The sequence below is a fragment of the Rattus norvegicus genome, chromosome 17 (assembly GCF_036323735.1).
Source record: "Rattus norvegicus strain BN/NHsdMcwi chromosome 17, GRCr8, whole genome shotgun sequence".
NCBI lineage: Eukaryota > Metazoa > Chordata > Mammalia > Rodentia > Muridae > Rattus > Rattus norvegicus.
The window spans coordinates 70,673,979-70,697,815 of NC_086035.1; the positions used below are offsets into that span (position 1 = coordinate 70,673,979).

The 23,837-nt window shown below is 38.8% G+C and overlaps 1 protein-coding gene across 5 annotated transcripts in view; it reads right to left on the bottom strand.

The window, feature by feature from the left end:
• The window catches only part of Akr1c2 (aldo-keto reductase family 1, member C2), a 48,252-nt gene that overhangs the window by 4,295 nt on the left and 20,120 nt on the right, over nt 1-23,837 (bottom strand). For 3 of the 5 annotated variants that reach the window (XM_006254183.5, XM_039095531.2, NM_001013057.1), the window contains 7 exons: nt 11,487-11,699; nt 9,211-9,378; nt 8,215-8,331; nt 7,421-7,498; nt 7,077-7,199; nt 2,877-2,986; nt 2,441-2,606 (listed from right to left, as the gene is read on the bottom strand). In XM_006254183.5, coding sequence (XP_006254245.1) covers nt 2,441-2,606; nt 2,877-2,986; nt 7,077-7,199; nt 7,421-7,498; nt 8,215-8,331; nt 9,211-9,378; nt 11,487-11,570 — 846 coding nt within the window. In that variant the 5' untranslated portion in view covers nt 11,571-11,699. The remainder of the gene's footprint in view (nt 1-2,440; nt 2,607-2,876; nt 2,987-7,076; nt 7,200-7,420; nt 7,499-8,214; nt 8,332-9,210; nt 9,379-11,486; nt 11,700-23,837) is intronic. The other 2 variants (XM_006254185.5, XM_063276235.1) reach the window with 1 other exon arrangement.

Genomic DNA, 23,837 nt, shown 5'->3' on the forward strand with positions numbered 1-23,837 from the left:
AACTAAAGAGAGAATTCTCAACAAAAGAATCTAGAATTATATGAGAATCACTTCAAGAAATGTTCAACATCCCTAGTCATCAGAAAAATGAAAATCAATCTGACCCTGAGATTCTACCTCCCAACCAGAATGGCTAAGATCAAAAACCCAGGTGACAGCACATGCTGGTGAGGAGGTAAAGAAACAGGAGCACTCCCCCATTTCGGGTGGGCTTGTCCAACTACTCTGAAAATCAATCTAGCATTTTCTCAGAAAATTGTAAACAGTCACATAAGACCTGGTGATACCACTCTAGGGCATATACTCAAACGATGTTCTGCCACACCACTGGGACAAGTACTCCACTATGTTTATAGTGGATTTATTTGTAATTTCAAAAAACTACAAACAATCCAGATGTCCCTCAACTAAATAATGTATATAAAATGTGGTTCATTTAAAAAATAGAATATTACTTAGCTATTAAAGACAAAGACATCATGAATTTTGCAGGAAAATGGATACAACTAGAAAGTATCATCCTGAGTCAGATGACTCAGATCCCAAAGAATATGTATGGTATAAACTGACTGATAAGTGGATTTAAGCCATAAAGTACAGAATACTCATGATACACCCCACAGACCCAAAGAAGTTAAAAAATAAGGAAGGTCCAAGAGTGGATGTTTAAATCCCACTTAGAAGGGGCAAAAAAGAAATAGTCATGGGAGGCAGAGGGAAGGGAGAAACCTGGGTGGGAGACGGGAGAGATAGGGAAATAGGGAAGAAGGAAGAGACAGAAGAGAGGGCCAGAGGGGCACAAGAATGAATGAAAATCTGCAGCTGCCAAAGATAAAGGGTAGGGTTATCTTTAGGAAGTCCCTGAGACCTGGGATTGGAGAAACTCCCAGGAGTCAAATGGGGGGAACCTTAACTGAGATGCCTAATAATGGGGACATGGAACCTAAACAGACCACCTTGTATAGCCACGTAAGCTTTCTAGTAGAGGGTTAAGGACAACAACTCGCCCATAAAATTTTGACCTAAAATTTGTTCTGTCCAAAAGAAAGACAAGGACAAAGATAGAGCAGGGATTGAAGAAATGGTCAACCAATAACTGACCCAACTTGAAACCCATCCCATGGGCAAGCACCAATCCCTGACACTGTTTATGATATTCCATTAGACAGGAGCCTAGCATAACTGTTCTCTGAGAGGTTCTACCCAACAGCTGGCTGAAACAGAACCAGATACGCATAGCCAAACACTGGACAGATGTCAGGAACCCGTTAGGGAGTGTTAGAGAAAGGATCAAAGGCCCTGAAGGGAATGGGAACCTCAAAGGAAGACCAACAGTGTCAACTAAACTTGACCCCTGGGAGCTCTCAGAGACTGGGTCACCAACCAAAGAGCATACACAGGATGGATGAAGGCCGCTGGTACATGCGTATATGTAGCAGAGGGCTGCCTTGCCTTAACTCAGCAAGAGAGGGAGCAGCTATCCTACAGAGACTTGATGCATCAAGGTTGGGTGACACTCAGGGGGCCCACCCTTTTCAGAGGTGAAGAAAAGGGAGGATGGGGTGAAGGAGTGTTGGGAGTGATGCCCTTGGAGCCCTCCATTATTATCATTATTATGGTTACAACTAAGTATGACTGGGTTCTTGGAAAATCCCCATCCAGCTGCAGAAGACTAATATAAAACATAATAATATGATAAAGCTGTGACCTTGCTGAGAAATACATCTGACGTCAAGAATGTGATGATCTGTAACCTTTCTGAAAGACCAACATCCTGCTGACTAATAGATATGACAAACCTGTGACTTTTCTGACAACCTGTCAACAACAGCCAACTCCATGACTATCTGAATATTGTGTCCTTGGTCTGTGTAAATGTTTCTTACATCCCTCCTCCCTCTTTACCCATGTTATGGTATAAATTCAGCCTTGGGGAAAAATAAAGTTTTCGCCTTGATCAGACTCTTGTCTTGGTGTCCTTCTTCGCATCCCTTGTCCCCCATTCTCTTCCAGGCACCCCCAGACCCATCATTTACAAAGGAGTCTGTCAAGCACAGGATGGGGAATCTTTGGGGATATAAATAAATAACTAAATAAATAAATCTAAAAAAGTACAAAATAATTTGTAGACTGAAAATTATCTAGTCCAGTGCCTCATTTCCAAATACAAAGCATTGCTTCACTCACATAGGGTTACTAAGTGCACTGCCAATGCAATGCTGAGACTAAAATCTACGTTCAGTCCAATTCTAATCACCATTGTAGCAAAAACATGGTGCTACCACAGAATAGGACATAAATATTCAGGTGTATATAAAACACGTAAGCATGGGAAAGTAAAGTAGGAGAACTCAGCTCATGCAAGGCTCCTGCTTTGCCAAAGAAGTCCATATGGTGAATTGACATGAACAATTTTGAAGCCCACAGTCTCACTCATCACCTTCATGTTCTCTTTGATCCGCTCTTCTTTGAGACTGGTGTTAAGTACCACAATCCCACGCTGCAACTGATGGCGAAGGGCAATCAAGGCTGGAGTTTGATTGTATTTTTTTGCCATGGAACTAAGAACTGGTTCATTCAAGAGAACAGGGGAGTTCTGGTCTACCCTGAAATGAAATGGAAGGAGGCTAAATTTTTCAAGCTATAGCATAGAAAGAATTTCCACTAAGGTGGAAATAACCACTAAGGTGTCCATAGGGAACAGGGTTCCCCAAGTGTGTACCTGGACATGTGCAACATCATTATCATCTTTTATTTTTTCCAAAATGCAAATTCTCTCGACTTGAAAATCACTTGAATATAGACTTTGAATTGCAAGACTAAAGATATGCTAAAAATGACTATTAATTTGTGATTAATTGTAAAAAACTTGTTACCATCCGTTATATCGTTGTGTTCCCAGAACTCCATAGGCAACCAGTATAATGCCATTTGTCTTGCAGAAATCCAGCAGTTTCATTTGGTTGAGATAAAGATGGCATTCTACCTAAAGATGAATGAAGAGAGTATATTATGTGAAATTGCACATTAATATAAAGAACATATTAAAATACAATAAACTGAATTTTAAAAGCCTATGCAACAAAGTGTGAACTAAATATAACAACAGCAAGACTTAAGTACCCCTACTCATTCTAATGAAAAACTTTAATTAATTGCAGTAAATCATTAACAATGAAATGAAAATAGAGGTTCCTGAGCAGTAGAAGGGGGTTGAGGGTGGGTTGGGAAGGATAAAATAAAGGATGAGGGAGGGGCTTTGACTATAGAATATATTTGAACTTTCAAAAAAACACATACAATCTTTAAGTGTTTAAAAGAAAATATTGGATATTTGTCTTAGGGTTGTCATGCTTGAACAAACACCATGACCAAGGCAATTCTTATAAAGACAACATTTCATTGGAGCTGGCTTGTAGGTTCAGTGATTCAGTCCATTATCATGAAAGTGGGAACATAGCAGCATCTAGGCAGGCATGGTGCATGAGAAGATGAGAGTGCTTCATCTTCATCTGAAGGCTGCTAGCTTCAGAAAACCAGCTCCCAGAGAGCTAGGATAAGGGTCTTAAAGCCCACACTCACAGTAACACAGATACTCCAACAAGGCCACACCTTCTAATATTGCCATTCCCTGGGCTGAGCATATAGAAACCATATTGATGGTTGTAATTTCAGAATTTTGGAGGCTGAGTGATATATCCTGTACTTTGAATCTATTCATTCTCACCTATTCCCATTCAATTCTCCAGATTTAAAAAAATAATAATGTCTATGTTCTAGGGAACAGTTTTTTAAAAAAATAATAATTTTGAGATGACCCAGATTTGCATTAAACCTTACATGCAAATAGCCTTTTCCTGTATGAGGAGTCATAACAGGTTCTAGATGTGGAACAGAGAATGAATTTACTAAGTTTTGACTATTAAATAGCATGAACTTGATCAAACACTAATAGAGAAAAATCTATAGACTGAAACAGCCAGATGGGTTGGGACATATTTTTAGCAAGAACTGAAAAGAAAAATATCAATTCAAATAAGTGAAGTAATTCAAAATCAATAATTTTATTATAATATGCACACAAAAGGGATAATTGAACATAGAAAAGGTAAAAGAAATATATATGTCATTATCAATTGTCGTTGCTATAGGAATTCCTTTTTTGAGACATTGACCGCAGGTTATAAACTTTACTTACTATGTAAATTTTATGCGGTATACAATCAAATCAGAAACAACTCAGAAAAAATGGGAGAATTAATAATGTCAAGCTTCATACCTTTCTTGGGAATATTCCCAAAAGATGCCCCAACATATAACAAAGACAGATGATCCACTATGCTCATAGCAGCCTTATTTATAATAGCCAGAAGCTGGAAAGAACCCAGATGCCCTTCAACAGAGGAATGGATATAGAAAATGTGGTACATCTACACAATGGAATATTACCCAGCTATCAAAAACAATGACTTTATGAAATTCATAGGCAAATGTATGGAACTCGAAAATATCACCATGAGTGAGGTAACCCAATCACAGAAAAACACACATGGTATGCACTCACTGATAAGTGGCTATTAGCCCAAATACTCGAATTACCCTAGATGCACAGAACACATGAAACTCAAGAAGGATGACCAAAATGCGAACGCTTCACTCCTTCTTTAAATGGAGAACAAGAATACCCTTGGGAGGGAATAGGGAGGCAAAGTTGAGAACAGAGGCAGAAAGAAAACCCATTCAGAGCCTACCCCCATGTGGCCCATACATATACAGCCACGCAATTAGATAAGATGGATGAAGCAAAGAAGTGCAGGCTGACAAAGAAGTGCAACCGGATGTAGATCTCTCCTGAGAGACAAAGCCAGAATACAGCAAATACATAGGCTAATGCCAGCAACAAACCACTGAACTGAGAACGGGACCCCCGTTGAAGGAATAGAGAAAGGACTGAAAGAGCTTGAAGGGGCTTGAGACCCCATATGAACAACAATGCCAAGCAACCAGAGCTTCCAGGGACTAAGCCACTACCCAGAGACTATACATGGACTGACCCAGCGCTCCACCTCTTTGGTAGCAATGAATATCCTAGTAAGAGCACCAGTGGAAGGGGAAACCCTTGCTCCTGCCAAGACTGAACTCCCAGTGAATGTGATTGTTGGGGGGAGGGCGGTAATGGGTGGAGGATAGATAGGGGAACACCCATAGAGAAGGAGAGGGTAGGGGTTAGAGGGATGTTGGCCTGGAAACCGGGAAGGGGAATAGCAATTGAAATATAAATAAGAAATACCCAAGTTAATAAAGATAAAGAAAAGAAAAAAGAAAGAAGTGACACGTTAAGGTAAAAAAAATATTGTCAAGCGTCAACAAAATGACTAACTCAGTCAAAATTTTTGATAGATCTCAAATATTATGTGAAAGTTAATCATAAAGTATGAATCCCTATTTTGTAAATATGTTGAGCAGAGGTCACCATAATTTCAATGGAGGAAAACATGCTAACAAAACGAAAGCATCTTAGACCAGCATTACTTCACAGTCAAATGGCACATCACTAACAGTTGGACAATATATCAGTATGTGATACTTTATTGATTCCCATGTGAATATCAGAACATGAAAAGAATTTTTTCTGGAAAATGCTTAAAATTGGTGTAATGAGCCATTCAAACTTAACATATAATTATACAAGCTTGGAGTGGTAGAAAATATTTTTCATTAAAGCATAAATACCTGAATCTGCAGAATTTTAAATGTTCTTCTTAGATGTCTTTTCGAAAAGGGGGGATGAAGATGAAAAGGTAAAGTATGGGAAAATATTTGGAAAAGAAGTGTGAATAACAATTTTACCTCAGCGAGAGAAGAACTACCTCAGATCATTTGGCAGACATGGAAATTTAATTGTGAATTGATTAATTCATAGCAGAAGGTGGGGTGGAGAGATTGCTCAGTAGTTAGAGTAATTACTACACAAGACATAGGCCTGGAGTTCAGACTCCAAGAACCTACATAAATCTATGATCTGAAGTGCAGTCTGCCCATATTTCTATACATTCATGGAAGAAACACAGGATCCAAGAAGCAACCCAGTAAAACTAACCTTATTCAAAATGGGTTTGAATAAGAGACCATGCTTCTTAGAACAAGTCCCAGAAAGATACATATGACATCAACCTTAGACCTCCACATATACATCTATACACATTATATATACACTATAAGCACATATATAAGATTAAAAACCATATAGAATAGGATGCTATAAATTGTACATTTCCATAGTACAAATACAACCATAAAAGAATATGTATCCTCATCCCTAGGAGAAGTTTTAGCATATACCACCACTTCCCATATCTGACTTTTACTTGTCTACTGAAAGTCATTATAAATACCTAAAAGAATGGAGCCGGAATACAAAGAAATTATTTTAAAACTCATTTGACTCCATGAATCAGGAGAGTGTATTGAAATATGATCAGGAACAAAGTCAACTGAAGTGTTGTTCAATGCTTCTGAGTATTTAATTTTACAAGCTCAAAATAATATCACAACAAAAAAATAAACTTCTTTCCTCTCACCTGGATGAGAATTGTAGTCTGCTTCATTTAATTTTAATGTTGCTTAAGTTGTGGCCCATAATCAACAAAGCAAATGAGCCCTACAGAATCCTGCCACATGTTATTGCCACAGAATCCTTGTTTCCTGGTAATCTCGAACTTTCTCAATCCTTCCTGGGTATTGTTCCTTAATAGCTCCCTCTCCCTGTTAATCATTGCCCAATCTTAATACATTGAGTATAAGTTCACCTTCCCCTTTGGAATGTGATTATAGACTATGGTCTACCTTGATCATTCTTACCTCTCTACAGTCTATCAAGAAAAGGATTAACAAATATTTTCCTCTACGACTATCAATCAACCCACAATCAGATATCATAAAGGCCCTATCAATAACACTCTGCTATTGGATTGTACTTTCCCACAAATCTAAGATGAATGCTAGAAGAATATCTATCAACCAACGCCAAGAAATGATTCATGGCAAATGAAAAAGAAGAGGCTGAGGATCCCCACCTGGTTGCACACAGGCTTGTATTTGAGCCCCGGCTTGTTCAGGATCTTCTCCAGCTGCCTGCGGTTAAAGTTGGACACCCCGATGGACTTGGCCAGTCCTGCATCCTTACACTTCTCCATGGCCTGGGAAGAAAAAATAGTCACAAAATACTTTCTAGATTGAATACTTATTAGATTTTTACTATATTAAAGCCATGAATGTGACTTCAGATCTTACACTAAAGAGTCCTTGGAAATAGCTTCAGTTCTTAGGACAGAAGGTACACTCTACTCTCATAAATAAAATTGGGTCCTGACTTTTCTCTGTATGCACTACCCCTGGCCTATCTAATTCTAGTACTCACCTCCCAGGTAGCACAGAGATCTACTGTGTCAAATAGTAACTTTCCATGTTCATCTACTGGAAAATTTTCATCTCCTGGCTAGAATAGAAGCAAATGTTAAAATAACCTCTCAACAAATGCCTTTTCCAACCAATAGAAATGCTTGTAGGTAAAGGGAGCGCTGAGAGCTAAGCCTCCATATGATAGATGGGTCATATTTAATGTAATAATATTTATAATATATTTGAGTTTTATGAAACAGCCTTCAGTGGTAGGAGTCTATTTTCTTACGTGTATTATATGTTTTTATAAACACTGCATCTCTGGGTCATTATGTAATGTGCTTGTTGACTCTTATGATCGTGTATAGCTGAAAAACTTGGTGGATAACCAATATGAGGTCTCTTCCCTGGGAAGAGTATCTAACTTGCTTTCAGCATTCCTTAATTGCCTATAGAGAGATTTTGTTTGTTTGTTTGTTTGTTTGTTTGTTGTCGAACATTATTCACCATTAGACTTTCCCCCTTCCACCTTAACATGTCTACTGGTCCTTGTTCATATCTTCTCTTATCAGCACATTGGTGAAATTTCATGGGTATAGCTTCTCTGACATCTCTAGAATATGTAATCTCACAGCAAACTTTCTACTCTCCTGGACCATAAATATCATTCTTTCCTCTCCTTTACTGTGATTCCTGAGCCTCAGGAGGATTTGTATTTTAGATGAATAGAAGCTGTAGGTACCACATCACTAAGTTGTCATAATTCCAAACTATACTCTACAGGAAATATTTCTGGAAATTCAAGCAACATACTTTCAAGGCCATCGGAAAATGTATGAGATACAGGTCCACATAGTCCAACTGAAGTTTCTTCAGTGAACATTCCAAGGAAGATCTCACCAGTTCTGGGTGAAGGCTCGTACACCAAAGCTACAGTTGAAGATGAAATCCAGATTGAATTAATGAATTCTAATAATTTAATCATTTGCTTTATCTAATACAAAGACATTTTTTTCTACTGATTTGAAGTTGAAGATATTTATAGGCGGAATACTCTACTTCCACTCAAATGACCTTTAAACTGACCTAGCCATGCAAATCTCTACTGTGAATTAATCTTTGAAATTACTCAATACACAACATTTTAATTGAGTAATAATAATAATCTTCTTTGTCAATTATATTTCCCTGGGTTGAAAATGCAAAGGAAGGGTCTAGTGCTTTTACCCAGGTAACTCACTATGGAAGAGTTAGTTGCATGAGTGTCTGCATATGTGTGTGATGTTTTTCTTATGCAGTATGCACATATGAAGGTCAAATGTCAATCTTGGATTCCTATCTCTGTTACTCTCTGTCTTATGTATTATTTAATTCATGTAACTATGGGAAAATATTTCCAACGTTTTGTTGTATATTACACATAATACAAATAGGATTAGTTGTATCCTACTTAAAATTGAAAGTCTTATTTTATGTTCTCATATTAACAAAGTTATCTAAAATCTTCAGAGTGGTAAGAACTATTAAAAAGCCATCCAGGAGATAAGCAAGACTACTCTTTCCCTTAGTCCAGTTTACAACATATTGCTATGAACTAAGATGTTGAAATGAGAGTCAAAAAATTCATGAATCTAATGACAGCAATAATGAGAAAGCCATTCTCTGTTACTCAACACTATACCGAATGCACAAAGCATATGAGGAAATGATAGATAAGAAAGTACAATTCACTAATAATTAATGATCTAATCATATGAGCATCTCTTCAAATATCATTGTTCATTCAGGGGTAAATTATGTAAGTAGTACCTTTGATGTGTAAAATATATCTTCTCTCCTTGTAGTGCCATTGGCAATCTTCTCTCGGATGGCCTCTCCTACATGATCTTCGGTATTGTAGACAAAAGCAGAATCAAAATGATGGAAACCAGCATCTATAGCTATTTTGGTGACCTCCTTAGCTTTACTCTTGGGTAACTAAAGAGCAACAGAAAGGTAGCATTTATAAATGGGTATTCATGATTCAGAATGTTTTGGGGCACAAAATGTGACCTTTTCTGGTATCATCTTTCTTCTGTCTTTCAAAGTAAAAGTTCCAGCTAACATTAAGATTTTGGTCTATGAGGTAACCAGAGTTAAGGCAATCTGAGAACCTTTCGTTTTTGGCCATTTCGGGTTAGTCATTGTCATAAGAGATGTTCTATAGCACCTAAGATCTGGAGTTACTATAGGGAATCATAAGAATATTAAACAGAAATTTACACAAGAAAATATGCTCCATTTGACATAAAAATTGAATGCTGTTTAAGGGAATGAGTTTATAATCCAAGACCCTACAATTTAGCTCAAAGTTCCAAGAGGAAAACTCTTTGGTGATTTCCGAATACAAATGGCCATCCCTACCTCTCTATACAACTGGCATTTGTGAAAATCTAATGGACCCTTCAGTTTCAAAACAACTAATTTAAGAAAATAACTTCCCTAATCTGTTAGTCTGTTCCTAATAATCCTCCCTTTCCACTTTCTAGCCTTAGCTATGAATATACAGTTTAAAACACATAACCTGTGTTCACTTGACCATGAATCATTGAGTGGCTGGGCTTATAGCCATTCTCACAGTATGACATAAACATGAGTCGCTATCTCTGGCATCAAGTTATATCTGCACTACCTGGTTGAAGAAGTTTAAATTCTACCTTTTGTTTCTTCCTAAAAAGTTAATTCTTACACATTCTTATACAATGGATCTTCTGTGAGTTTTCCTACAAGAAAGGCAGATAGAGCACACCAAGTTGCCTGAACAGTGAATTCACAAAGTGTTCTATGAGGTTTAAATGAATGCTGTGTAGTTTCTACTGTAAGACCTTTATTCCCAGTTAGTTACATAAAGCACTTGACTTAACCAGTCCACAAATCCTGTCTCCAAATTGAAGTATGTCTATGGGAGTCCTTGTGTTTTTCAAGGCAGTACAGTTGCCATCCACATAGAAAACTAGTGTTCTTTTTACACATATGATACCACATCCTGCTACCTCCTCTGGAGACCATTCTTACCTTCTTTTGGATTCTTTAAGTGCTTCCAATTTTCTCCTACCCGTCATTTTACTTTTCTTCCACAGTTTAGAGAATTCTTGTCTTTGTTCTTCATTAATGTACTCTGGGCACTTTTAACAACACCCCAGTCCATTGGGAGGACTCAAAAAGTTGAGCACTTATCAAAAATCCTAATGACCCTTTCCAATTCCTGAGATCCATACTAGGGAAGAAAAATGCCCAAAGTCTGTTGAGCTCTGTCCTCTACAATGATACCATAGCAAGAATGCATCATGCATTTGAACACAAAGAGAGGGGGGAAAAGGAAGGAGAAAGGAAGGAGGTGAAAAGGAGGAAGGATGGGAAAATAAGAGAAGAGAGAAAACAAATAAAATTTAAAAGAATAAATTTATAGGCTATAAGAATGAATTCAACATTATAGGAAACAGTCCTTAGACACACACACATCCTCAGTAAGGCTAAGCCCATTACCAGAAAGCTATTCTCATTCCAGGAAAGTGAAACCGACAGTTCCACACTTTCCCTGCAAAGAATTGTTTGCCCCTTTGCCTGTTAAATCCAACATGTTTGAACACAGATCAGTTATGTCTAAATGTCACCGCTAAGTTCCTGGTTTTTGCTAGGCCATTGTCACAGTTTTATTTCTAGCTGTGTCTCTTGCATCAAGAATAGTTAATTAATTTAGTTCTTCCACCAAATTCCATTACAACAGCATTGGAAAGGCAGAGGGAAAGGAAAGGTTAAAGATCCACATGCTTGATAGTGAAACATTAACATCCAGAAAAAGAATACATGAAGACCTTTACTTAGCCCATACACTGCAATTAAAATGAGATAGTCAAACTCAAAGCAGAGCAGCAAAGTAAAGGGCTTGTACGTCTTATTAAAGAAACTGTATTGCAGCAATATCTTTACCAGTTGGCTCTATAAAAGCACCAGAAAGTGAATGACTTTACAAGTCAGGCATACTTACATTAATTCTGATTCTACTTCTTCTGAACCCTCAACAGCAGCATCACTACTGGTCTTACCTCTGAAGGCATAGCAGTTCCAAAACCCAGCACCGGAATGAAATGACCATCGTTCAGTTTCACACAATGACATTTGGAGTTCATGGTTTGCCACTCTTCAAGATAAGCTGAATTGACTTGATGTTTGCCTTCACAGGACACTTAAGTAATGCTTCTGCTTTCCTGGCAGGTGTTGAATCTACATCATGTGTAGGAGTTAATCTGTTCCCACAACTGAGAATGAAATGAAATCCAGTTTACTTATTCATAAGAATGAAAATTCTTTTTGTTCTTTGTATTGAAAATAGGCTTTTTTGTTTTCTTTTTATTTAATTGCTTATGTATTTACATTTCAAAAGTTATCCCCCTTCCCAGTTACCCCCTCTCTCATTTCCTCCTCCCCCTGCTTCTATGAGGATTCTCTCCCTCCCACCCACCCACTCCTGCATCACCTCCCTGGCATTTCCCTACACTGGGGGAATGAGCCTTCACAGGAACAAGGGCTTCTCCCAATGATGCCCAACAATGCCATTCTCATTCCATTTCTGTTTTAGAGAACAGTTCCAGGGATAAAGATGTTAGCTCTGTATTAAATGTTTAGGAGAAGTGGTAACGGATGTGTTCAGTCATTGCTTTTCTTTATTTAGAGATTTCTGTGAGTACATGAATTGGACTGGCTGCTTGGGTTATCTTTCAATGGATCATATGTTCCTTATTTATCTATGGTAGCTCATCTGTGTCTAGGAATTTATCCATATTATTAAGATTTTACAGGTTTCAGATAATAAAACTTGAAGTACCTCCTAATAATTCTATTTCATTGGAATCTGGAGTGAACTCCCACGTTTCATATCAAATTATGACTTTGGGACTTCTGTGTTTTTTATTTTGATGAATATGGCTAAGGCCTTAGCAGTCTTGACTCTTTTGTTTGAGTTGCTCTAGTCCACATTCATTTCTGCCTTTGATTTTTATTATCTCTTGTTACAACTTTTGTTTTTTTCAAGAACTTAATGAGTCTCCCTAGGTTATATATTTGAGAATTTTATGATATTTACTTTTCAAATTGGGATAGGCAGTGCCTCATGTCTGTTTTTAAAATATTTTTTTTAATATTCATACATGCATGTGCTTGGATCAAATCTGCTCTTACAACAATTTAATAAATGTCACTGTGGTGTTCCTTCCTGCCTTAGACAATTGAAGTTCCTAAATGAAAGACACAACATACACAGCCTTATATTTTAATGCGCCTTAAGCAGCACAGTAGCTGGGCAGCTGCTTGCCCTCCATGCAGTTAGAATCTACTTTCTGTTTATAACCCCGTTATTACTATTTCATAGGGGTTCTCCTACTCCAACAGGCCAGTTCAAATGGCCATGTTTTATGGCTCAGCTAACCCATGGTGGATCCCTTCTCTCCGGCACTCTCTTCTAAGGTCTCCACCTCGTGGTCTTTAACCTGGGAACACACAATCCTGGACTGATTCTCTCTCTTCTTCCCAACTATTGGCTGCTGGCATCTTTATTTACCAGTCAGAATTAAGTGGGAACAGTGTCCCTCAGTGTCTTTTGTGTGGACTTTCTCATGGAAACAATTTTTTGAGGGACCCAAATTAAAATTGGAATACAAGCTGCAGTAGGCCAAACCTACTACACATCTACTTTTCCATTCACATCCTTCAAATTCCTTCCTTACCTCTCTAACCCTTTTCCACTCAAACTTAACATTCTCTTTCTCCATCCCCCCTCCCTTTCCCTCTATTTCCCTCTCTTTGTGCAATGAATCCATTAGTCCCACTTGTACATGTGTGGGTATATGATAGTCTTAACTATGTAGGAAGCCTCTCAGGACCTCCATCCCTAAAGGAAAATGACTGCATTTCCAGGCAACCATCACTTGACAATAGCTTCTCAGTGAGTATAAGCACTTGTAACTATAAACTTCCCTCTTAAAACTTTCTTGCCTATATGAAAAATATTCAGATCATCTATGCTTTCCTTTTTCTTTAATTCCAGGAACTTTTAACTCCTTCAAGGATCCTCCAGTCATCTGGAAGTGGGTTGTTAAAGAGTCTGTATTTGTTTAGTTTCCATACTTTCTTTCTATTGATTTTTAGTTTTATCTCACTACAATCTGCTAAGATACAAGAGTTGCTGCTTTGTATGTAATAATACTCCACTTGCGGCATTGAATGTAATCTATTTTTGAATAGGTTCCACTTGAGGCCGAGAATATGTATCCTGTAACTGCTGAATGGAATATGTACCTATATGTAATGTTCTTTGATCTGTGGTATAGAATACTTCTTATGTTTCTTTGGTGACTCTTTGTCTAGATGACCTATCTAGATATGCCCATGATACATGGAAACCTTTGCTGAATCAGGACATATCTAATCAATCATCTGTCAACATTTGTTTTGTGAAATTGGATATCATAATAATTGACACATATATTTGTACTTACATAGGGTCATGGGTATATGCCATATGCCATGGCTCAACATAGAGGTTAGAAAAGCAGGGGTCAATTCTCTTCATATAGCATGTGGATTTCAGGGAAAGAGTATATACAGATTTCCTGATTCAGCTTCATGCATCCTTTTCCACTGAACTATATCATCTTCCCATGCTTAATCTCCTTGACAATTTTTTTCCTCTACTATTATAAAATAACATATTTTATATCTTACTCTGACTACATTGAGGTTGAAATAACTATTATCAGCCATCTCCATAGCTATACCACTTGTGTTTACTTATAGACTTTCTTTTCAATGCTATGTCTTTTACTCTGTGAGGATCTGAGTGAGTTTGGTTTCCTGAGACAAAGGTCACGTTCAATCAGTCTATGTATTTTCATTGGTTAGTTGAGGCCATTTTATACTTAGGAATATTGTTGAAATTGTTAAATACCACTGAAAGTTTGTTGTTGGTTTCTCCCCCCCCCCTCTCTCTCTCTCTCTCTCTCTCTCTCTCTTTCTCTCTCTCTCTCTCTCTCTCTCTCCTTCCCTCTCCTGCTCAGATCAAGAGTTTGCTAGCTTTAAGTACTAGACATGGTTAATTACTCCCTAGTGTCCTTTGTTTTAGCCGCCCATCTCATAAAACATATGCTTTCCTCTTCTGTCATGGTGGAGACTATCAGCCTTTGTCATTCATATATGCCATCAACTTATGTACCACATGCAGCATCAGCTCCCTTCCTCAATTGTGTATGGCATCTTCTTAAGCATCATAAGCACCAGCTCCTTGGTGCACATGAGCTGCTTCTCTAAAAGTTATTTCTCGGTCAATATAAAGAGATAGCTTTGGCTGGAAAGAGTAATCCTGGCTCGTGGCTGTTTATTTTTTTCCAGAGCTTGAAGCATATATCTCCAAGTATTCTTGGCTTTGATAAGAGAATATGTATTATTATGATGTTTCTGCCAATGTAGGTAAGCTGATGGTTTTCCATCCACATTAGTGTTGAGTGTTGTTCTGCATTGTTGGCACCATGACTTACACAATGTAACTGAGAGTTTTCTCTTCGTATTCTATCTGGTGCTTGGAATAATTCATCTGTTTCAATGTCTACTTATTTCTATAGATTTGGAGAATTTCCAATCACAGTTTCTTTAACTAAACGTTTTATGCATTCTTGTTTAATTCTTTCTTTTATTCTGTGATTTGTTTTTTCATCAAAGAGAGTGTGATTTTGTTTATTTTTCTTTCATATATCTTACAAAATATTTCTTTGAGTTTGTCCTCATATTCTTTCTTCTGCTTGATTGAGTCTGTAAGAGATCGTATCCTCTCTATTATCATCATCTTCATTAATTATTGGTAGAGGTTGCTGCTATATATACCTGGATGCCCTTGAACTCTCTGTGTAGGCCAAAATGGACTTACACTTCTAGAGATCTGCCTGCCTTTTTCTCCAAAGTGCTGAGACTAAAGGTGTGTACTCACATGCCTGGCCCCAAGGTATTATGTTTACCTTTTGAGATGTTTTTTCACTTCCAACATAGTTGGTTTTTTTCTCTATTCCATTGGTGAATTATCTTCCACCTTTTCTGACTTTTTCATACTTATTGATGTGTGACAATGCAATTTTATCAAAATATTTTCTACATTCTAAGAAACTAGGATGTTGAACCTCACAGCCAAAGTTATTAGCACACCTTGAGGTTACTTAAGTACTTAGGGCTACCATATTACTCTGTCCCCAGCATGTTTATTTAACCCGTTTTAAGAAATTAAATATAAAAATCACTGTGACCTGCCTTGGTTTTGCTGTGTAATCAATTTTACAAGCTAAGATTGTACATAGCTGTACTTTTTAGTTATGTACTCTTTTATCACTTGACCTAGATATCGCAGGTGGATCACTTCCTGGATGCAGGATATATGGAAGTTGAATGTAACATTGTGAGATCTACTATAAAATACTGAAAGCAACATTTACAGATATTGCTTGATAAATACTGATGTTTGGTATCTGATTCAAGTGGACTCAGTTGGAGATAGTGACTTAATCCTATATATTAACTATGTTAAATAGTTTTGATATGTATACCATCTTTCCACATTTGATGTTTTCTGGGCTGTTCTGTTGATAAAGAGAATCAAACCCTCCCGTAGGGGTAGAAGAAATAGATAATAACTTACACAGAAATACACAAAAGAGATGTACTCAGTCATACAACAGACATATATAGACAGAATAGATAAAATACAGGGACAGACTCAACCTTCAGACAGGAACCAATTCAGACTCAAGCAACAGGCAGCAGATAGAAGACAAAGGGAGCATGGAATAGAGGTCTCAAATCTGGACTTGCTGTTGTTTAAGTGACTCCAAGAGAACTTCTTTTGCTTCTTCCCTTTATATGATACTGATGCATTATTGGTAACTCAGAGTTAATCTCTAATGTGTATAATCCACAAAGCTATTAGTTCATTCATCTGCAGATTGCTTTTTCTCTATGTATCTTTTCTCTCCATGCCCCAGATTGAATTCACCTGCTCTTTGTCTCCTACTACACAATCATTATTACCAGAACAATTTAAATCCTCTGGCCTTTCACCAATTACAGCATCTGGTTGTTTCATAATTAAGAAGTTGCATTTACAAGGGTCATGCTGTTCTGTCCCTGTTTCTTGCATTGGCATGTTGCAAGGTGTGATTTTGCTTTGACTATATTTTATTGCAGATGCCAGGACAATTCCAAGAAGAGAAAATAAACTGTTGTATTGGTAACAATTATAAATGTGAACAACAGATAAAAAACTGAAGAATTGGAGTCACCACTCACCTCAAGTGCAAAACTATCCATCTCACGTTATTGTCAGTTGCTGAGATGTGTCCCCAGCTACCAAGGAGGAATCTATCTTTGCCTATTCACTTTCCAGCCTAAAGTAAGCCTCCTGGTGCCTCTATCTTTTAGCTTGCTAGCTATTGCCATGGGATCAACCAGAGGTATGTTTGATTCTTCCTTAGTTAAACTGAAGTGTCATGGCATGCAGTTGTTTCATGATCTTAGGCCTCCAACATAGTTTAGTTTTTAATGACATTATTTTTGAGTCATACACTATAAGGAAATAGGGTGTCCCTCAACTGCTAATCCACCTTCATGAGGTCTTGAAGAGGTAGAAGGAACAACCATTCAGAGCCTGCCCCACATGTGGCCCATGTATATATAGCCGCCAAACTAGATAAGATGGATGACGCAAAGAAGTGCAGGCTGACAGGAACCGGATGTAGATCTCTCCTGACAGACACAGCTAGAATACAGCAAATACATAGGCAAATGCCATCATTAAACCACTGAATTCTGAATGGAACCTGCGTTGAAGGAATCAGAGAAAGGACTAAAAGAGCTAGAAGGGTCTTGAGACCTCATATGAACAACAATGCCAACCAACCAGAGCTTCCAGGGACTAAGCCACTACCCAAATACATGGACTGACCCTGGACTCCAACTGCATACTTAGCAATCAATAGCCTAGTAAGAGCACCAGTGAAGGAGAAGTCCTTGGTCCTGCCAAGACTGAACCCCCAGTGAACGTGATTGTTAGGGGGACGGCAGTAATGGAGGGAGGATGGGTAGGGGAACACCCATATAAGAAGGGGAGGGGGTCTTCCTGGTTGCTGCCGCTGCAGAGAGCCCCTGGGCAGCACCCCACGAGCGAACCTGAGCCTCGGGACCACAGGTAAGACCAAAATTTCTGCTGCACGAAAGCTGCCTGGTGAGCTTGGGACACACGGAAGCAGAATTTCTCTAGCACCAGGCACGTTCTGTGTTTAGCGGAAGTCCCACACCCGCGGATCCCGGCCCGCAGCAACTCTCTGCTCCCAGACCCGGTGAGAGAGAGACCCAATCACCTGGTCAGGTGGGCACTCCGGAGGCTGCAGAGCGGAAGAGACCACCAACACTGCTCACCCCTGCCCACATCCCTGGCCCAAGAGGAAACTGTATGAGGCCTCTGGGCTCCCGTGGGGGAGGGCCCAGGAGCGGCAGGACCCCTGCGCCTGAGACACCGCCGGAACCTGAAAGAAACAGACCGGATAAACAGTTCTCTGCACCCAAATCCCGTGGGAGGGAGAGCTAAACCTTCAGAGAGGCAGACAAGCCTGGGAAACCAGAAGAGACTGCTCCCTGCACACACATCTCGGACGCCAGAGGAAAAAGCCAAAGACCATCTGGAACCCTGGTGCACTGAAGCTCCCGGAAGGGGCGGCACAGGTCTTCCTGGTTGCTGCCGCTGCAGAGAGCCCGTGGGCAGCACCCCATGAGCGAACTTGAGCCTCAGGACCACAGGTAAGACCAAATTTTCTGCTGCAAGAAAGCTGCCTGGTGAACTCAAGACACAGGCCCACAGGAACAGCTGAAGACCTATAGAGAGGAAAAACTACACGCCCGAAAGCAGAACACTCTGTCCCCATAACTGACTGAAAGAGAGGAAAACAGGTCTACAGCACTCCTGACACACAGGCTTATAGGACAGTCTAGCCACTGTCAGAAATAGCAGAACAAAGTAACACTAGAGATAATCTGATGGCGAGAGGCAAGCGCAGGAACCCAAGCAACAGAAACCAAGACTACATGGCATCATCGGAGCCCAATTCTCCCACCAAAGCAAACACGGAATATCCAAACACACCAGAAAAGCAAGATCTAGTTTCAAAATCATATTTGATCATGATGCTGGAGGACTTCAAGAAAGACATGAACACACTTAGGGAAGCACAGGAAAACATTAATAAACAAGTAAAAGCCTACAGAGAGGAATCGCAAAAATCCCTGAAAGAATTCCAGGAAAACACAAACAAACAGTTGAAGGAATTAAAAATGGAAATAGAAGCAATCAAGAAAGAACACATGGAAACAACCCTGGATATAGAAAACCAAAAGAAGAGACAAGGAGCTGTAGATACAAGCTTCACCAACAGAATACAAGACATGGAAGAGAGAATCTCAGGAGCAGAAGATTCCATAGAAATCATTGACTCAACTGTCAAAGATAATGTAAAGCGGAAAAAGCTACTGGTCCAAAACATACAGGAAATCCAGGACTCAATGAGAAGATCAAACCTAAGGATAATAGGTATAGAAGAGAGTGAAGACTCCCAGCTCAAAGGACCAGTAAATATCTTCAACAAAAACATAGAAGAAAACTTCCCTAACCTAAAAAAAGAGATACCCATAGGCATACAAGAAGCCTACAGAACTCCAAATAGATTGGACCAGAAAAGAAACACCTCCCGTCACATAATTGTCAAAACACCAAACGCACAAAATAAAGAAAGAATATTAAAAGCAGTAAGGGAAAAAGGTCAAGTAACATATAAAGGGAGACCTATCAGAATCACACCAGACTTCTCGCCAGAAACTATGAAGGCCAGAAGATCCTGGACTGATGTTATACAGACCCTAAGAGAACACAAATGCCAGCCCAGGTTACTATATCCAGCAAAACTCTCAATTAACATTGATGGAGAAACCAAGATATTCCATGACAAAACCAAATTTACACAATATCTTTCTACAAATCCAGCACTACAAAGGATAATAAATGGTAAAGCCCAACATAAGGAGGCAAGCTATACCCTAGAAGAAGCAAGAAACTAATCGTCTTGGCAACAAAACAAAGAGAATGAAAGCACACAAACATAACCTCACATCCAAATATGAATATAAAGGGAAACAATAATCACTATTCCTTAATATCTCTCAATATCAATGGCCTCAACTCCCCAATAAAAAGACATAGATTAACAAACTGGATACGCAACGAGGACCCTGCATTCTGCTGCCTACAGGAAACACACCTCAGAGACAAAGACAGACACTACCTCAGAGTGAAAGGCTGGAAAACAACTTTCCAAGCAAATGGTCAGAAGAAGCAAGCTGGAGTAGCCATTCTAATATCAAATAAAATCAATTTCCAACTAAAAGTCATCAAAAAAGATAAGGAAGGACACTTCATATTCATCAAAGGAAAAATCCACCAAGATGAACTCTCAATCCTCAATATCTATGCCCCAAATACAAGGGCACCTACATACGTAAAAGAAACCTTACTAAAGCTCAAAACACACATTGCACCTCACACAATAATAGTGGGAGATTTCAACACCCCACTCTCATCAATGGACAGATCATGGAAACAGAAATTAAACAGTGATGTCGACAGACTAAGAGAAGTCATGAGCCAAATGGACTTAACGGATATTTATAGAACATTCTATCCTAAAGCAAAAGGATATACCTTCTTCTCAGCTCCTCATGGTACTTTCTCCAAAATTGACCATATAATTGGTCAAAAAACGGGCCTCAACAGGTACAGAAAGATAGAAATAATCCCATGCGTGCTATCGGACCACCACGGCCTAAAACTGGTCTTCAATAACAATAAGGGAAGAATGCCCACATATACGTGGAAATTGAACAATGCTCTACTCAATGATAACCTGGTCAAGGAAGGAATAAAGAAAGAAATTAAAAACTTTTTAGAATTTAATGAAAATGAAGATACAACATACTCAAACTTATGGGACACAATGAAAGCTGTGCTAAGAGGAAAACTCATAGCGCTGAGTGCCTGCAGAAAGAAACAGGAAAGAGCATATGTCAGCAGCTTGACAGCACACCTAAAAGCTCTAGAACAAAAAGAAGCAAATACACCCAGGAGGAGTAGAAGGCAGGAAATAATCAAACTCAGAGCTGAAATCAACCAAGTAGAAACAAAAAGGACCATAGAAAGAATCAACAGAACCAAAAGTTGGTTCTTTGAGAAAATCAACAAGATAGATAAACCCTTAGCCAGACTAACGAGAGGACACAGAGAGTGCGTCCAAATTAACAAAATCAGAAATGAAAAGGGAGACATAACTACAGATTCAGAGGAAATTCAAAAAATCATCAGATCTTACTATAAAAACCTATATTCAACAAAATTTGAAAATCTTCAGGAAATGGACAATTTCCTAGACAGATACCAGGTATCGAAGTTAAATCAGGAACAGATAAACCAGTTAAACAACCCCATAACTCCTAAGGAAATAGAAGCAGTCATTAAAGTTCTCCCAACCAAAAAGAGCCCAGGTCCAGACGGGTTTAGTGCAGAATTCTATCAAACCTTCATAGAAGACCTCATACCAATATTATCCAAACTGTTCCACAAAATTGAAACAGATGGAGCCCTACCGAATTCCTTCTACGAAGCCACAATTACTCTTATACCTAAACCACACAAAGACACAACAAAGAAAGAGAACTTCAGACCAATTTCCCTTATGAATATCGACGCAAAAATACTCAATAAAATTCTGGCAAACCGAATTCAAGAGCACATCAAAACAATCATCCACCATGATCAAGTAGGCTTCATCCCAGGCATGCAGGGATGGTTTAATATACGGAAAACCATCAACGTGATCCATTATATAAACAAACTGAACGAACAGAACCACATGATCATTTCATTAGATGCTGAGAAAGCATTTGACAAAATTCAACACCCCTTCATGATAAAAGTCCTGGAAAGAATAGGAATTCAAGGCCCATACCTAAACATAGTAAAAGCCATATACAGCAAACCAGTTGCTAACATTAAACTAAATGGAGAGAAACTTGAAGCAATCCCACTAAAATCAGGGACTAGACAAGGCTGCCCACTCTCTCCCTACTTATTCAATATAGTTCTTGAAGTTCTAGCCAGAGCAATCAGACAACAAAAGGAGATCAAGGGGATACAGATCGGAAAAGAAGAGGTCAAAATATCACTATTTGCAGATGACATGATAGTATATTTAAGTGATCCCAAAAGTTCCACCAGAGAACTACTAAAGCTGATAAACAACTTCAGCAAAGTGGCTGGGTATAAAATTAACTCAAATAAATCAGTTGCCTTCCTCTATACAAAAGAGATACAAGCCGAGAGAGAAATTAGGGAAACGACACCCTTCATAATAGACCCAAATAATATAAAGTACCTCGGTGTGACTTTAACCAAGCAAGTAAAAGATCTGTACAATAAGAACTTCAAGACACTGAGGAAAGAAATTGAAGAAGACCTCAGAAGATGGAAAGATCTCCCATGCTCATGGATTGGCAGGATTAATATAGTAAAAATGGCCATTTTACCAAAAGCAATCTACAGATTCAATGCAATCCCCATCAAAATACCAATCCAATTCTTCAAAGAGTTAGACAGAACAATTTGCAAATTCATCTGGAATAACAAAAAACCCAGGATAGCTAAAGCTATCCTCAACAATAAAAGGACTTCAGGGGGAATCACTATCCCTGAACTCAATCAGTATTACAGAGCAATAGTGATAAAAACTGCATGGTATTGGTACAGAGACAGACAGATAGACCAATGGAATAGAATTGAAGACCCAGAAATGAACCCACACACCTATGGTCACTTGATTTTTGACAAAGGAGCCAAAACCATCCAATGGAAAAAAGATAGCATTTTCAGCAAATGGTGCTGGTTCAACTGGAGGGCAACATGTAGAAGAATGCAGATCGATCCATGCTTATCACCCTGTACAAAGCTTAAGTCCAAGTGGATCAAGGACCTCCACATCAAACCAGACACACTCAAACTAATAGAAGAAAAACTAGGGAAGCATCTGGAACACATGGGCACTGGAAAAAATTTCCTGAACAAAACACCAATGGCTTATGCTCTAAGATCAAGAATTGACAAATGGGATCTCATAAAACTGCAAAGCTTCTGTAAGGCAAAGGACACTGTGGTTAGGACAAAACGGCAACCAACAGATTGGGAAAAGATCTTTACCAATCCTACAACAGATAGAGGCCTTATATCCAAAATATACAAAGAACTCAAGAAGTTAGACCGCAGGGAAACAAATAACCCTATTAAAAAATGGGGTTCAGAGCTAAACAAAGAATTCACAGCTGAGGAATGCCGAATGGCTGAGAAACACCTAAAGAAATGTTCAACATCTTTAGTCATAAGGGAAATGCAAATCAAAACAACCCTGAGATTTCACCTCACACCAGTGAGAATGGCTAAGATCAAAAACTCAGGTGACAGCAGATGCTGGCGAGGATGTGGAGAAAGAGGAACACTCCTCCATTGTTGGTGGGATTGCAGACTGGTAAAACCATTCTGGAAATCAGTCTGGAGGTTCCTCAGAAAATTGGACATTGAACTGCCTGAGGATCCAGCTATACCTCTCTTGGGCATATACCCAAAAGATGCCTCAACATATAAAAGAGACACGTGCTCCACTATGTTCATCGCAGCCTTATTTATAATAGCCAGAAACTGGAAAGAACCCAGATGCCCTTCAACAGAGGAATGGATACAGAAAATGTGGTACATCTACACAATGGAATATTACTCAGCTATCAAAAACAACGAGTTTATGAAATTCGTAGGCAAATGGTTGGAACTGGAAAATATCATCCTGAGTGAGCTAACCCAATCACAGAAAGACATACATGGTATGCACTCATTGATAAGTGGCTATTAGCCCAAATGCTTGAATTACCCTAGATCCCTAGAACAAACGAAACTCAAAACGGATGATCAAAATGTGAATGCTTCACTCCTTCTTTAAATGAGGAAAAAGAATACCCTTGGCAGGGAACGGAGAGGCAAAGATTAAAACAGAGACTGAAGGAACACCCATTCAGAGCCTGCCCCACATGTGGCCCATACATATACAGCCACCCAATTAGACAAGATGGATGAAGCAAAGAAGTGCAGACCGACAGGAGCCGGATGTAGATCTCTCCTGAGAGACACAGCCAGAATACAGCAAATACAGAGGTGAATGCCAGCAGCAAACCACTGAACTGAGAATAAGTCCCCTATTGAAGGAATCAGAGAAAGAACTGGAAGA